Source organism: Heterodontus francisci, chromosome 9, assembly GCF_036365525.1.
Source record: "Heterodontus francisci isolate sHetFra1 chromosome 9, sHetFra1.hap1, whole genome shotgun sequence".
Classification (NCBI taxonomy): Eukaryota; Metazoa; Chordata; class Chondrichthyes; order Heterodontiformes; family Heterodontidae; genus Heterodontus; species Heterodontus francisci.
Window position 1 is genome coordinate 38,815,085 of NC_090379.1, and position 15,014 is coordinate 38,830,098.

The 15,014-nt window shown below is 47.7% G+C and overlaps 1 protein-coding gene across 2 annotated transcripts in view; it reads right to left on the bottom strand.

Annotated features, from left to right (window-relative positions):
• The window catches only part of LOC137373683 (spermatogenesis-associated protein 7-like), a 75,831-nt gene extending 65,518 nt beyond the window's left edge, over positions 1 to 10,313 (bottom strand). For both annotated transcript variants that reach the window (XM_068038847.1, XM_068038848.1), the window contains exon 1: positions 10,136 to 10,313. In XM_068038847.1, the coding sequence (XP_067894948.1) occupies positions 10,136 to 10,172 (37 nt within the window). In that variant the 5' untranslated portion in view covers positions 10,173 to 10,313. The remainder of the gene's footprint in view (positions 1 to 10,135) is intronic.
• Positions 10,314 to 15,014: the final 4,701 nt, after the last annotated feature.

The window sequence follows — 15,014 nt, forward strand, 5'->3', positions numbered from 1 at the left end:
ATTGGTTCCTGGGGATGAGCAGGTTGTCCTATGATGAAAGGGTGAGTAAATTGAGCCTATACTCTCTGATGTTTAGAAGAATGAGAGGTGATCTCATTGAAACATACAAGATTCTGAACGGACTTGTCAGGGTAGACACTGAAAGGTTGTTTCCCCTGGCTGGGGAATCTAGAACATGGGGGCACAGTCTCAGGATAAGAGGACGATCATTTCAGACTGAGATCAGGAGACATTTCTTCATGCAAAGGGTTGAGAATCTTTGGAATTCTCTACCCTAGAGAGTTGGGGATGCTCCATCGTTGAATATATTTAAGGCTGAGAGACAGATTTTTGGCTTCTCAGGGAATCAAGGGATATGGGCAGCGGGCAGGCAAGTGGAGTTGAGGCCGAAGATCAGCCATGAGGGAACTGAATGACGAAGCAGGTTCGAGGGGCCATATGGTCTACTCCTGCTCCTATTTCTTATGCTCTTATGTTCCAGGCTGGAGCAAGTGACATTTGCAACATCTTCCAGTTTGCTGTCCATTGCTGCATAAGGGAGGTCACTAAGGCTCTGCATTCCAAAACAGCTGAATACATTTCATTCTCTCTTGACAAGAGAGAAGCAGGTGGAGTGAGCCGCAGCTTCATGAGGATTACAGGCTTCCTCATGGTGCGGGTGCCATTGACTGCATGTATGCTGCTTTGGGGGCGCCACATGTCAACTCTGAGATTACTGGGATGGAATGGGATTCTGCTCGTTCAACATCCAGCTGATGTTCTACCATACGCGGCATATCATGCAGGTCGATGCCCAGTATCCTGGCAGCAATCATGATGCCTTCATTCTGCAGCCATCCACAATTGCTATGTTTGTTTTTAAATTAATCATCTTTATTAAATTAAAAGGGGTCAGCCATGGTTCAGTGGTAGTACCATCACTTCTGAGTCTGAAGATTCTGGGATCAAATCACACTCTGGAGACTTGAGCATAAAATCTAGGCTGATACTCCAACGCAGTACTGAGGATGTTCTGCAATGCTGGAAGGGCAATTCTTCAGATAATACATTAAATTAAGGCTCTGTCTGCCCTCTCAGGTGAACGTAAAAGATCCCATGTCACTCTTCCAAAGAAAAGCAGGGACCTTCTCCTCAGCGTCCTGGCCAATATATATTCCTCAACCAACATCTGGTCATTATTGCTTTGTTGTTTGTTGGAACTTGTTGCGTTGAATTTGGCCACTACATTTCATACATTACCACAGTGACTACACTTCCAAAGTACTTCAAAGTAAAGCAATTTGGGGCATGCTGTGGTCATGAAAGATGCCATATGTTTGCAAGTCTTTCTTTTTTCTACATCTTACCCATCTGACGAAGCCTGTTGCTATTCCTCTGGCTTTTCCAAAGTCGTTCTTCTCTGAAAGGCAAGGCTGTGAAGTACAAATCACAACAACCACGCAGGAGTCTCTTCATGGGGAATATTGTAGGGATCCTCCAGACCTAACGAGACACTTGAACGTCACCTTCTTGTAGAGGTCACAGGCTTGGAAGGTGCTGTTGAAGGAGCCTTGGTGAGTTGCTGCAGTGCATATGGTACATATTGTTGCCACTGTGCATCAGTGGCGGAAGCAGTGAATGTTGAAGGTTGTGGTTGGGGTGCCAATCAAGCAGGCCGCTTTGTCCTGAATGGTGTAGTTTCTTCAGTGTTGTTGGAACTGCACCCATCCAGGCAAGTGGAGAGTATTCCATCACATTCCTGACTTGTGCCTTGTAGATGGAGGACATTGGGGAGACAGGAGGCGAGTTACTCGTTGAAGAATTCCCACCCTCTGACCTTCTCTTGCAGCCACAGCATTTATGTGGCTGGTTCAGTCCAGTTTCTGGTCAATGGTAACCCCCAAAATGTTGATAGTGGGGAATTCAGCGATGGTAATGCCAATTGAACATCAAGGGGAGATGGTTACATTTTCTCTTGTTTGAGATGGTCATTGCCTGGCACTTATGTGGCAAGTAACATTCGTGCCACACATCAGCCCAAGCCTGGATATTGTCCTGCTCTTGCTGCATATGAACACGGGCTGCTTCAGTATCTGAATCATTGTGAATGGTGAACATTGTGCAATTATTAGCCAGCAACCCCACCTCTGACCTTATGATGGAGGGAAGGTCATTGATGAAGCAGCTGAAAATGGTTGGGCCTAGGACACTACCCTGAGGAACTCCTGCAGTGATGTCCTGGGACTGAGATGATTGACCTCCAACAACCACAACCATCTTCCTTTGTGCTAGGTATGACTCTAACCTTTGGAGAGTTTTCCCCCAATACCCATTGATTCCAGTTTTGCTAGGGCTCTTTGATACCATACTCAGTCAAATGCTGCCTTCATGTCAAGTGCAGTCACTCTCATCTCACCTCTGGACCTTTTGTCCATGTTTGGACCTAGGCTGTAATGAGGTCAGGAACTGAGTGGCCCTGGCAGAATCCAAACTAAGCATCAGTGAGCAGGGTATTGCTGAGCAAGTGCCACTTGATAACACTGTCGACGACCCCTTCCATCATTTTGCAAATGATCGAGAGTAGACTGATAGGCCGGTAATTGGCTGCGTTGGATTTGCTCTGCTTTTTGTGCACAGGACATACCTGGGCAATTTTCCACATTGCCAGGTAGATGGCAATGTTGTAGCTGTTCTGGAATAGCTTGGCTAAGGGTGCTGCTAGGTTTGGTGCACAAGTCTTCAGTACTATTGCCAGAATGTTGTCAGGGCCCATAGCTTTTGCACTATCCAGTGCCTTCAGTCTTTTCTTGATATTACATGGAGTGACTAGTATTGGCTGAAGCCTGGCATCTGTAATGCTAGGGACCTCAGGAGGAGGCCGAGATGGATCATCCACTTGGCACTTCTGGCTGAAGATGGAGGCAAATGCTTCAGCCTTGTCTTTTGCACTGATGTGCAGGGCTCCCCCATCATTGAGGATGGAGATATTTATGGAGCCTCCTCCTCCTGTCAGTTGTTTAATTGTCCACCACCATTCACAACTGGATGTGGCAGGACTGCAGACTTAGATCTGATCCGTTGGTTGTGGGATCACTTAGCTCTGTCTGTCTCATGCTGCTTCTGCTGTTTGGCATGCAAGCAGAATGGTGTTGTAGCTTCACCAGGCTGACACCTCATTTTTTAAGTGTGCCTGGTGCTGCTCCTGGCATACCTTCCTACACTCTTCACTGAACCAGGGTTGATCCCCCAGCTTGATGGTAATGGTAGAGTGGAGGATATGCTTGGCCATGAGGTTACAAATTGTGGTGGAATACAATTCTGCTGCTGCTGATGGCCCAAAGCATTCGTGGATGCCCAGTTTTGAGCTGTTAGATCTGTCCGAAATCTATCTCATTTAGCACGGTGATCGTGCCACACAACACCATGGTGGGTACCCTCAATGTGAAAACGGGACTTTGTGTCCACAAGGACTATTCGGTGGCCACTCCTACCAATACTGTCATGGACAGATGCATCTACGACAGATAGACTGGTGAGAACGAGGTCAAGTAGATTTTTCCCTCTTGTTGGTTCCCTCACCACCTTCCGCAGACCCAATCTAGCGGCTCGGTCTGTAGTGGTGCTACCATTGAAGTCCCTCACCCAGAGTACATTTTGTGCCCTTGCTATCCTCAGTGCTTCTTCCAATTGGTGTTCAACATGGAGAAGCACTGATTCATCAGCCGAGGAAGTGGGAGGGGGGGGGGGGGGGTGGGGAGGTGCAGTCAGTGGTAATCAGGTGGTTTCCTGGCCCATGTTTTTGACCTGATGCCATGAGACTTCATGGGGTCCAAAGTCAATGTTGAGAACTCCCAGGGCAACTACCTCCTGACTGTATACCATTGTACCACCACTTCTGGTGTGGTGATGGTGGTGTGAGGGACATTGTCTGGAAGGTATGATTCCGTGAGTATGACTATATCAGTCTGTTCCTTGACTAGTCTATGGGACGGCTCTCCCAATTTTGGCACAAGCCCCCAGATGTTAATAAAGAGGACTTTGCAGGGTCAACCGGGCTGGGTTTGCCGTTGTTGATTCCGGTGCCTAGGTCGATACCGGGTGATCCGTCTGGTTTCATTGCTTTTCTTAGACTTTGTAGCGGTTTGCCACAATTGAGTGGCTTGCTAGGCCATTTCAGACGGCAGTTAAGAATCAACCACATTTCTGTGGGTCGGAAGTCACATGTAGACCAGACCAGGTAAGGATGGCAGATCTCCTTCCCTAAAAGGACATTAGTGAACCAGATGGGTTTTTACACCAATTGACAATGAGTTCATATCTGAAATAAAAACAAGAAATGCTGGAACCACTCAGCAGGTCTGGCAGCATCTGTGGAAAGAGAAGCGGAGTTAACGTTTCGGGTCAGTGACCCTTCATGCTGCCAGAACTGCTGAGTGGTTCCAGCATTTCTTGTGTTTAGTTCATAGTCATAGCTAGACTAGCTTTTAATTCCAGCTTTATTAATTAAATTCAAATTCCACCATCTGGGATTTGAACCCATGTCCCCAGAGCATTAGCCCGAGGCTCTGGGTTACTAGTCTAGTGACATTACAACTACGCCACCACCTCCCCTGGTGGTCCCATAACTTTTAATATATCTGTGTTGCTTGGGAATGGTAAGATAGCTTAACGGGGTCATCAGTCACATTTTCGGAGGTATATCTTCCTGCTATTTTTATGGAAAAGTCAAATACTGGTAGAATGTCTCAGGATAAATGCGTTGTGACAGTACTTTGCAAAAACTTGCATGATCCTATTTCTGTTGTCAACAAATCTTCTCGGTCTACTTTAGATTAAGTGGTATACTTTTATGTTGATGAATGCTGCTGGCTGGTAACATCAGTGCGGAAGGTGATGTATTAGTTCGTCTTGGCAAATAGGCATTGGTGACCTACTGTGTACTGCATACTGGGAGATGCAGGTAATTTATGTTCTTATGTCCCTGTTGGTAGACTGGAAACAACCAGCAGAAAAGAAGTTAAGGACAAAGCATGGACCCCGCGTCCAGCAAGCAGATCTCCTTGCTGGAGTTTGCAGAGAAAGCCTGCCTGGTGAAGCAAGTAAGGTTTCTTGGAGTTGAATTGGCTCCAACATGACACACCTCGGGACAGAAGATTGGACATAGGAAATATGAGCAGGAGTAAGGCCATTCGGCCCATCGAGCCTGCTCCGCCATTCAAGCAGATCATGGCTAATCATCTACCTCTGTGCCATTTTTCCCCACTTTCCCCATATCCCTTGATGTCGTTAGTAATCAGAAATTTATCGATTTCTGTCTTGAACATGCTAAATGATTGAGCTTCCACCGCCCTCTGAGGTAGAGAATTCCACAGACTCACCACCCTGAGTAAAGAAATTCTTCCTCATCTCAGTCTTAATGGCCTGCCCCTTATTCTGAGACTGTGTCCCCTTGTTCTAGACTCACCAGCCAAGGGAAACATCCTATCCGCATCCACTCTGTCACGCCCTGTAAGAATTTTGTACGTTTCAATGAAATCACCTCTCAATCTCAATTCTGCAATCTCTCCTCATAAGACAATCCCGCCGTCCCAGGGATTAGTCTGGTGAACCTCCGTTGCACTCCCTCTGTGGCAAATATATCCTTCCTTAGATAAGCTGATCAAAACTGGACACAATATTCCAGGTGCGGTCTCACCAAGGCTTTATCCAATTGAAGCAATACATCTTTACTTCTGTACTCAAATCCCCTTGCAATGAAGGCCAACATACCATTTGTCTTCTTAATTGCTTGCTGCACCTGCATGCTAGCTTTCAATGACTCATGAACAAGGACACTAAGGTCTCATTGGACATCAACACTTTCCAACCGCTGCATTTCTGTTTTATCTACCAAGAACAAGGTAGAACAAGGTGATTCTCTTTGTCAGACTTGGTAATTCAATATTTGAGTAGGTGCACAGCTCTAGAGCACTGTTGATGATTGATGGGATCTGGAGAGATAGTTTTGTCACCAGGGAATGGGATTCTTCCCACTTGTTTCCAGATAAAATTGCAAGAAAAATGCAAGAAGGTAAGAAAGAGAGAGCGTGTGCATGATCAGAGATACCAGCAGCAGTGGCAGAGACTAAAAGAGAGCAAGAGAGAGCATGAGCAGGGGAACAGCCTGGACCTGATCAGAGACACCAATGGTGGTGGCAGAGGATAAAAGAGAGAGAGAATGGGGGAACAGCATGGACCTGATTGGTGTATTTCCAAAAAAGCAAGGAGTGACAGAGGACAGCAGGTAGGTGATTGGTTGTTTTAAAAACTAGGGCAGTGGTTTAAACAAGGACCGGGAAATTAAAAAGTGCCACATTACATTTATAGCTTAACCAGTTAAATTACTTCATAAAATTTCAATTGTGATAAGTATAGCAGTAAGGCAGTAAGTGAATTCATGAATATTAGCACAGAGTAGGTCTAGAGGCATTAATTAAACTTAATTGTTTAAATAAGGTACTAACTAGATTCTAAAAGAGGGAATAGAGATTTGTTTAGACATCAGGGACCTGGAGAATTTCCTGGGTGGTACATTTCAGAAGGTGGTCATCCACAGGCAGTGAGTTCAGGATAGTAGATGGGTGGCCATCCAGAAGAGTAGGAAGAGGCAGGAGGCTTCGGGGGCTGTGTTATTCTCAAACTGATACGCAGCTTTGGAGACTATTGGGAGTGACGACTCCTTGAAGGAATGGCACCAATGGTCAAGGAACTGTACAGGAGGAACAGCAAAGAGTAGAAATACAAACATTATAGAAGATTCCATAGCTAAGGGAACAGACAGGCATTTCAGTAACCATTACCGTGAGTCCTGCATGGTGTGCTGCCTAATCCCTGGTGCCAGGTAAAGGACATCATGGAGAGCGGACAGAATATTCTGGAGTGGGAAGGGAGTGAGCCAGAAGTTGTGGTACACATCGGTACCAGCGACACAGAGAGCAGGTATTGAGGTCCTACGGTCAGATTTTCATAAGCTAGGGAGGAAATTAAAAAGTAGGACCTTGAAGGAAGTAATATCCCAAGATGTGGCCTATATGGATTTTAAGAAAGCGTTTGACAAAGTAGCGCATAGAAAAGGCTGGTTAACAAAATTGAGTGTCACCTTGGATAAAAAAAACTGGCTTAAGGACAGAAAATAGTGAGTCGTGGTAAATGGTTGCCTTTCAGATTGGAGTATGGTACACAGTGGTGTTCCCCAAAGTTCAGTGCCAGGACCACTGTTTTTTTTCCATTTATATAAATGGATATTGGAACACAGAGTAAAATTTCAAAATGTTCTTAAGTTTTTATGTAAATGTTACCAAACTTGCAGGTGTGGCAGACAGTGAAGATCATATCAATCAACTGCAACAGGACATAGATAGGCAGACAAGTGGCAGATGGAATTTAGCATAGAGAAGTATGAGATGATGCATTTTGGAAGAAGGGACAGGGAGAGGCAATATAGACCAAATGGCACAGTTCTAAAGAGCGTACGGGGACGGAGGGACCTGGGGGTGCATGTGCATTGACCCTTGAAGGCGGCAGGACATATTGAGAGAGGTTAGCAAAGCATATGGGGCGGCACAGTGATGCAGGGGCTGCACAGTGGCTAGCACCGCAGCCTCACAGCTCCAGTGACCCGGGTTCAATTCTGGGTACTGCCTGTGTGGAGTTTGCAAGTTCTCCCTGTGTCTGCGTGGGTTTCCTCCGGGTGCTCCGGTTTCCTCCCACAGCCAAAAGACTTGCAGGGTGATAGGTAAATTGGCCATTATAAATTGTCCCTAGTATAGGTAGGTGGTAGGGGAATATAAGAACAGGTGAGGATGTGGTAGGTATATGGGATTAGTGTAGGATTAGTATAAATGGGTGGATAATGGTCGGCACAGACTCGGTGGGCCGAAGGGCCTGTTTCAGTGCTGTATATCTAAAGCTAAAATCTAAAAAAAAATGGGAACTTGGGCTTCATAAATAGAGGTATGAGTACAAAAGCAGGGAAGCGATGCTGAACCTTTATAAAAATCTCGTTAGACCACAACTAGAGTACTGTGTCCAGTTCTAGTCACCAAACCTTGGGAAAGATGATTTACCAGTATGGTTCCAGGGATGAGGGATTTTAGCTACAAGGTTAGGTTGGAGAAGCTGGGGTTGTTCTCCTTGGAGCAAAGGAGATTGAAATGAGATTGGATAAAGGTGTACAAGGTTATGATGGGTTTAGATAAGGTAGACAAAGAAAAGCTGTTCCCATTAGCTGATGGTACAAGAACTAGAGGACACAGCTTAAAGGGCAAGCGATGCAGAGGGTGATGCGAGGATGAACTTCTTTTTTTTTTTAAATACAGCGATTGGTAATGACCTGGAACTCGTTGCCTACGAGGGTGGTAGATGCAGAGAAGGAAATTCAAAAGGAAATTGGATGGGTACTTGAGGGAAATAAACTTGCAGGGCTACGGGAATAGAGTGGAGAAATGGGACCGATTTGATTGCTTTACAGAAAGCCAGCATGGACTCGATGAGCCGAATGGCCTCTGTCTGTGCTGTTATGACTCTAAGTAGGATAGCCTTAGCTGGACAGGCAACATGAGGTTTACCGTGCTGTGTGCACCTTTAGCTGATTAACTCCCTCCATATATCATGGGGTCAGTTAAGTCCTGACCTTTGTCAACCTATATCTAAGTTCTCTGGGACTTTAGTCAATGTCGTATGGCCCTACAGGAGACAATGTACACACTACATTAGGTGAACCAAAACTCGACTTATGTGTATTTTGTCACTAAACTTGGGTGACAGGTTTCTGCGTATGTAAAACACTCAGCTCATTTTTTTTAAACTGTTGTTTAAATGTGGAACTGCCTTGATGTTCTCCATTTATGCCACCAATCTTTATATATTTTGAGTATAATAAATTAATACTATCACATGGAGGGAAGCATCCCAAAATTTTTTACTCCATATTCATTTTGATGCCCTCATTCTCTTAGGGTTTTCACTCCACTACAACACTGATATTGAGGCCAGCAATCTCAAAAGTGGGTCTCACTTGGACTGCAGAAGTGAAACCCCCAGGGGCTGGTTGGCACTCAAACTGAGGATTTCGTACTGCAATATAAGTTAGGTCTTCTGCAATTCAGGTTCAAAAGTGCACAGTAAAAACAGCTGGAACTTTGAAACAAGGCAAATAAGCTGCGAATTTAAAAATAAATCTTCTATACGATTGGTCATTCCTTGGGGTGATAATGTAGGGAACTTTTTTTATTGCTGATAAATTTAACTAAATGTAATTTGCACATGCATTGTGACATCATCACACATTTCTCATGATGCAATAGCATCAATAGCCTTCTGTTGTTCAAATCCAAGAACAAAGCTAAGATTTTAGATGCCCTTTAATACACACTTGAAGGTTTATTTACTTCTGATTTTGCATAAGAATCCAATCGCCATGTCATATATACATTCTGGTTTAGAGATTATGCTAATTTGTTACAATGCCATATTGTCCAAATTATAAATGTCTGGGGGCCCAGAAAGCGCATAAATTAAATACATATGGAGGGTGACATACATTAAAATAGCTTTCAAAAGAACGAGAGTGACCCAGTTGTTCCCATTAGCTGACTCCATACGACTCTTCAATCACATCAGTGACTCGGCTTCAAAAGCCCAGTGTAAATTGGTTCAATGCACCAGACGCTAAAGTGTGTGCGAGAGCGAGGGAGAGATAAAAGCAGCCTGAAAGTAACGGTGGTACAAAACATATGGTATACGACGAGAGATGCAAGCACGTAAAAAGTCAAAAGAAGCATTCCATGGAAGTAGTACAAGGAGGAACTTCAAACAGTTAAAAAGGCAAATTTAGGTCTGATGTTAGGATGCCTTCACACAAAGAATCGGCACTTGGAGCATTAAGTGAAAACAGAAAGTTCTGAATATTGAACGAGTTGGATGCTGCGATGAGGGTAGATTTTTAGTGCTATTTGGCCTTGCTGATTTACACTGATGCAGTAAAGTACAAGCAGCGCTAACGCTGCAATCTGTTTTTACGCCGTTTATCCCTCGGCTCGGGCGCGCGCCACTTCAGTTAAACCCTGACTCAGCACCGGCCGCGGCCACTACACTGAGCTCGGTGGACAGCACCTACCTTTCTTGTTCGCCATGTTGATGCTGATCTTTCCCATGCTCTCGGGTGACACACAGAACCGGTCTACTCTATCCAAGTTATGGTGCTAAATACCGGCATCTTCAGGGCTCAGCGCTGGGCGAGGATCCAAGAGGCGCCATTGCCCGTTGCTCGCTCGGCCGAGTCCTCAGAGCCGGGGAAGAAGCAGCCAATGGCGGAGCGGCAGGTTCGCGTCTTTAGTCGTCATCGTTGCCCTGGTGATAGAGCGTTATGCCGGGATACGTAATTTCATATGGGATGTGGGGCAGGCTATGGGAAGCGGTGGGGGAGGGGGATATGAAAGGGGGGATGGGGTTGAAGGAGGGAGGAAGGGAGATATGGGGGATGGGGCTGGAGGGGGGAGATATGGTGCGGAAGGGAGAGGGAGGGGAGATATGGAAGGAGAGGGGGAGGGGAGATGGGAGATGGGAGAAGGAAGGGGAAATGGGGTGGATGGAGGGGCAGATGGGGGGAGGGTGTGATGGAGGGGGTAGGGAGGGAGGAGCAGGGTGATTGGGGAGGGAGGGATAACAGGGGGATGGGAAGGAAGGGAAATTGGGGCGATGGAGAGGGGAAGGGATGGAGGGGGTAGGGAAGGGAGATAGGGGGAATGGGATAGGGGCAGGGTAAAGTGGGGTAGGGAGGGGGTGATGGGGAGGAGGGAGAATGGGGGTAGGGGTAGGGGAGATAGGAGGAGCGGGATGGGTGCAGAGGAGGGGGGTGGAGGGGAGGGGGAGTAGGGATGGGAGAGGGATGTGGGATTGGGAAGGGGGGAATAGAGGGGAGTAGGGATGGAAAGGGGTGCGGGATGGAGGGGGAATAGTGGGGAAGGGGGATGTAGTGATAGGGGAATGGGGATTGATGTGGGGTAGGGAGAGGTGTTATGGGGAGGGAGGGAGGGGGGATTGGGAAGGGGGGTGGAGTGGAGGGATGATGGGGGAGCGGGATGGAGAGGATATATGGGGGAAGGAGAGGGGGATGGGGAGGAGGGGGAATAGGGATGGGGAATAGAGGAGGGGGAATGGTGGAGATGGGGAGTAGGGAAGGGGATGGGGGAGGGGAATGGGGTTACGAGAGGGAGGATTGGCGATTGGAGGGAGGGGGGAGGAGGAGATGGGGTGGATGGAGGGATAGATGGGGGTGGAGGGGGGAGGGAGTTTTGGGGTGGGGGAGGGGAGGGGAGGGGAAGTGAGCAGGGTAGAAGGGAGAAATGGAGGAGAGGATGGGGAGGGGTGGATCGGAGTAGGGGATGGGAGGGGAAGGGGGGAGGGGGATGGGGGGGTGGATGGGGACGGGAGGGAGGGGGGATGGGGTAGTGAGGGTGAAGGGGAGGGGGAGATGGGGTGGAGGTAGAGGTAGATGGGGAGGGGGCAATAGGTTGGGGGAGGGGGCGATGGGAAGGGAGGTTGGAGTGAGGGGGTAGATTGGGAGGGAGGCGGGGGGGTTCAGGAGGGAGGGTGGGGGGAAAGGGGGTTGGGAGGAAGAAAGTGGTGGAGGGGGGATGGGAGGGAGTGGGGTAGGGGCAATTGGGAGGGTTGGAGGGGGGATTGGGGTTAGGGAGGGAGGGGCTATAGGGAGATGAGGATGGGGGAGTGGGATAGGGAGGGGGGATAAGGGGAGGAGGGGTCGAAAAGAGGAGGAGAGAAAGGGGGTCGAAAAGGGGAGGGGAGAAAGGAGGAGGGTGAGAAGAAAGGGGGAAGGTGGGAAGAAGGGGGAAACATTGGAGCAGGAGTAGGCCTTTCAGCCCATTGAGCCTGCCCAGCCATTCAATATGTTCATGGCTAATCATCCACTTCACTGCCTCTTTCCCCACACTATCCTCATAACCCCTTATGTCATTTGTATTTAGAAACTGTTTTATTCCAAGAGTGGATTCATAATTTTTCCTTTAGGGGGCCCTGTCACATTACATTAAGTGACTCCACACTATTTTCAATGTGTCACCTACTGTTAGATGCATAGTGCCATAGTGTTGTGCCTTCAGAGTCTGGAGACCACTCACTAATTTAAATATATAATAGAGTATTGACCCCTGACCAACGCAAGCAAATGGACCGCTGGGTGGAACACAACCCAGAACTGTACTCCAGGGAAAATGTTGTCACTGAGACCGCCCTCAATGCAACCCTGTCTCTGCCAGTCATGGATGAGCTGGACGTACAGCCAACAAAATCGGAGCTCAGTGATGCCATTGATTCTCTAGCCAGCGGAAAAGCCCCTGGGAAGGACGGCATTACCCCTGAAATCATCAAGACTGCCAAGCCTGCTATGCTTTCAGCTCTGCACGAACTGCTTTGCCTGTGCTGGGATGAGGGAGCAGTACCACAGGACATGCACGATGCCAATATCATCACCCTCTGTAAGAACAAGGGTGACCGCGGTGACTGCGACAACTACCGTGGAATCTCCCTGCTCAGCATAGAGGGGAAAGTCTTCGCTCATGTCGCTTTAAACAGGCTCCAGAAGCTGGCTGAGCGTGTCTATCCTGAGGCACAGTGTGGCTTTCGAGCAGAGAGATCCACCATTGACATGCTGTTCTCCCTTCGCCAGCTACAGGAGAAATGCCGTGAACAACAGATGCCCCTCTACGTTGCTTTCATTTATCTCACCAAAGCCTTTGACCTCGTCAGCAGATGTGGTCTCCTCAGACTACTAGAAAAGATTGGATGCCCACCAAAGCTACTTAGTATCACCACCTCATTCCATGACAATATGAAAGGCACAATTCAGCATAGCGGCACCTCATCAGACCCCTTTCCAATCCTGAGTGGCGTGAAACAGGGCTGTGTTCTCGCACCTACACTGTTTGGGATCTTCTCCCTGCTGCTCTCACATGCATTCAAGTCCTCAGAAGAAGGAATTTTCCTCCACACAAGATCAGGTGGCAGGTTGTTCAACCTTGCCCGTCTAAAAGCGAAGACCAAAGTACGGAAAGTCCTCATCAGGGAACTCCTCTTTGCTGATGATGCTGCATTAACATCTCACACTGAAGAGTGTCTGGAGAGACTCATTGACAGGTTTGCGGCTGCCTGCAATGAATTTGGCCTAGCCATCAGCCTCAAGAAAACGAACATCATGGGGCAGGACGTCAGAAATGCCCCATCTATCAATATCGGCGACCACACTCTGGAAGTGGTTCAAGAGTTCACCTACCTAGGCTCAACTATCACCAGTAGCCTGTCTCTCCATGCAGAATTAAACAAGCACATGGGAAAGGCTTCCTCTGCTATGTCCAGATTGGCCAAGAGAGTGTGGGAAAATGGCGCACTGACACAGAACACAAAAGTCCAAGTGTATCGAGCCTGTGTCCTGAGTACCTTGCTCTACGGCAACGAGATCTGGACAACGTATGTCAGCCAAGAGCGACGTCTCAATTCATTCCATCTTCGCTGCCTCCGGAGAATCCTTGGCATCAGGTGGCAGGACTGTATCTCCAACACAGAAGTCCTTGAGGCGGCTAACATCCCCAGCATATACACCCTACTAAGCCAGCGGCGCTTGAGATGGCTTGGCCATGTGAGCCGCATGGAAGATGGCAGGATCCCCAAGGACACATTGTACAGCGAGCTCGGCACTGGTACCAGACCCACCCGCCGTCCATGGCTCCACTTTAAAGATGTCTGTAAACGCGACATGAAGTCCTGTGACATTGATCACAAGTCGTGGGAGTCAGTCGCCAGCGATCGCCAGAGCTGGCGAGCAACCGTAAAGACGGGGCTAAAGCGTGGCGAGTCGAAGAGACTTAGCAGTTGGCAGGAAAATAGACAGAAGCGCAAGGAGAGAGCCAACTGTGTAACAGCCCCAACAACCAATTTTATTTGCAGCACCTGTGGAAGAGTCTGTCACTCTAGAATTGGCCTTTATAGCCACTCCAGGCGCTGCATCACAAACCACTGACCACCTCCAGGCGCTTACCCATTGTCTTTCGAGACAAGGAGGCCAAAGAAGAGTATTGACCCCTGGACCTCATAACATATTTGTGAAAACCTGCCCAAATAAAACAGAAAGGAATGTTTTGTACCAATTAGAAATAACAATGAAGTACATTGGAAATTCAGTAGAGTGTTGCAGAAATTACAGGGATTGGTGCTAAGTGTTTGGGAGTAGAAGACAGGGAGCGGGTTGTGACACATGGGTGGGCAAATTTTCCCAGCACCTTGAAGGCGGTCAGGGGCCGTGAAAGTGGCAAAAAATGCAGCGGGCTGGCTCCTCAATGTGTTCTCTACCGGAGGCGGCTTCAGAGTGGTGACAGCAACTGCCCCGCCCCACCACCTCATGTGACTGGGAACAGCAAATTACAAAGGATCATAGACAGACTAAGTGAGTAGGAAAAACTATAGCAGATGGAGTTCAATGTGGGGAAGTGTGAGGTCATCCACTTGGGGTCTGAGAAAGAAAAATCATTATATTTTCCGAAAGGTGAGAGAATAGGGTCATGAAATTGGTTTCTGTAGCGCCACTACAGAAGCCCAAAACAGCAAAAACATCAGCTGGATGCATCTGTGCAGCCTGTGCAGTATTCCCTGACTGTCAGGGTGCTACCCTGTGCGTGCACCAGAGGCATGCAGAGTGGACAGTTTGTGACATCAAACGGCCTCTGTCGCTGATTTGGTATATGATCTGCCATTTTGGACCACACATGGGCCTCTGTTAATCACTACAATCACAGACATTCAGCTGCATGAGGGGCGCCCCAGTAGCATTATTTAAAGGGCTAACCATCCAAATTTCAGCTGAGTGCTTTTGACTTTCTTTTTCTGGTGCAGAGTTAGTGGAAGTACTGTCTGTGCTTAATGTTATTGGAGGGATTTTACAAACTTCTGGAATTGCAAGGAAGCGGTGCTGAATCTTGACAATGAGG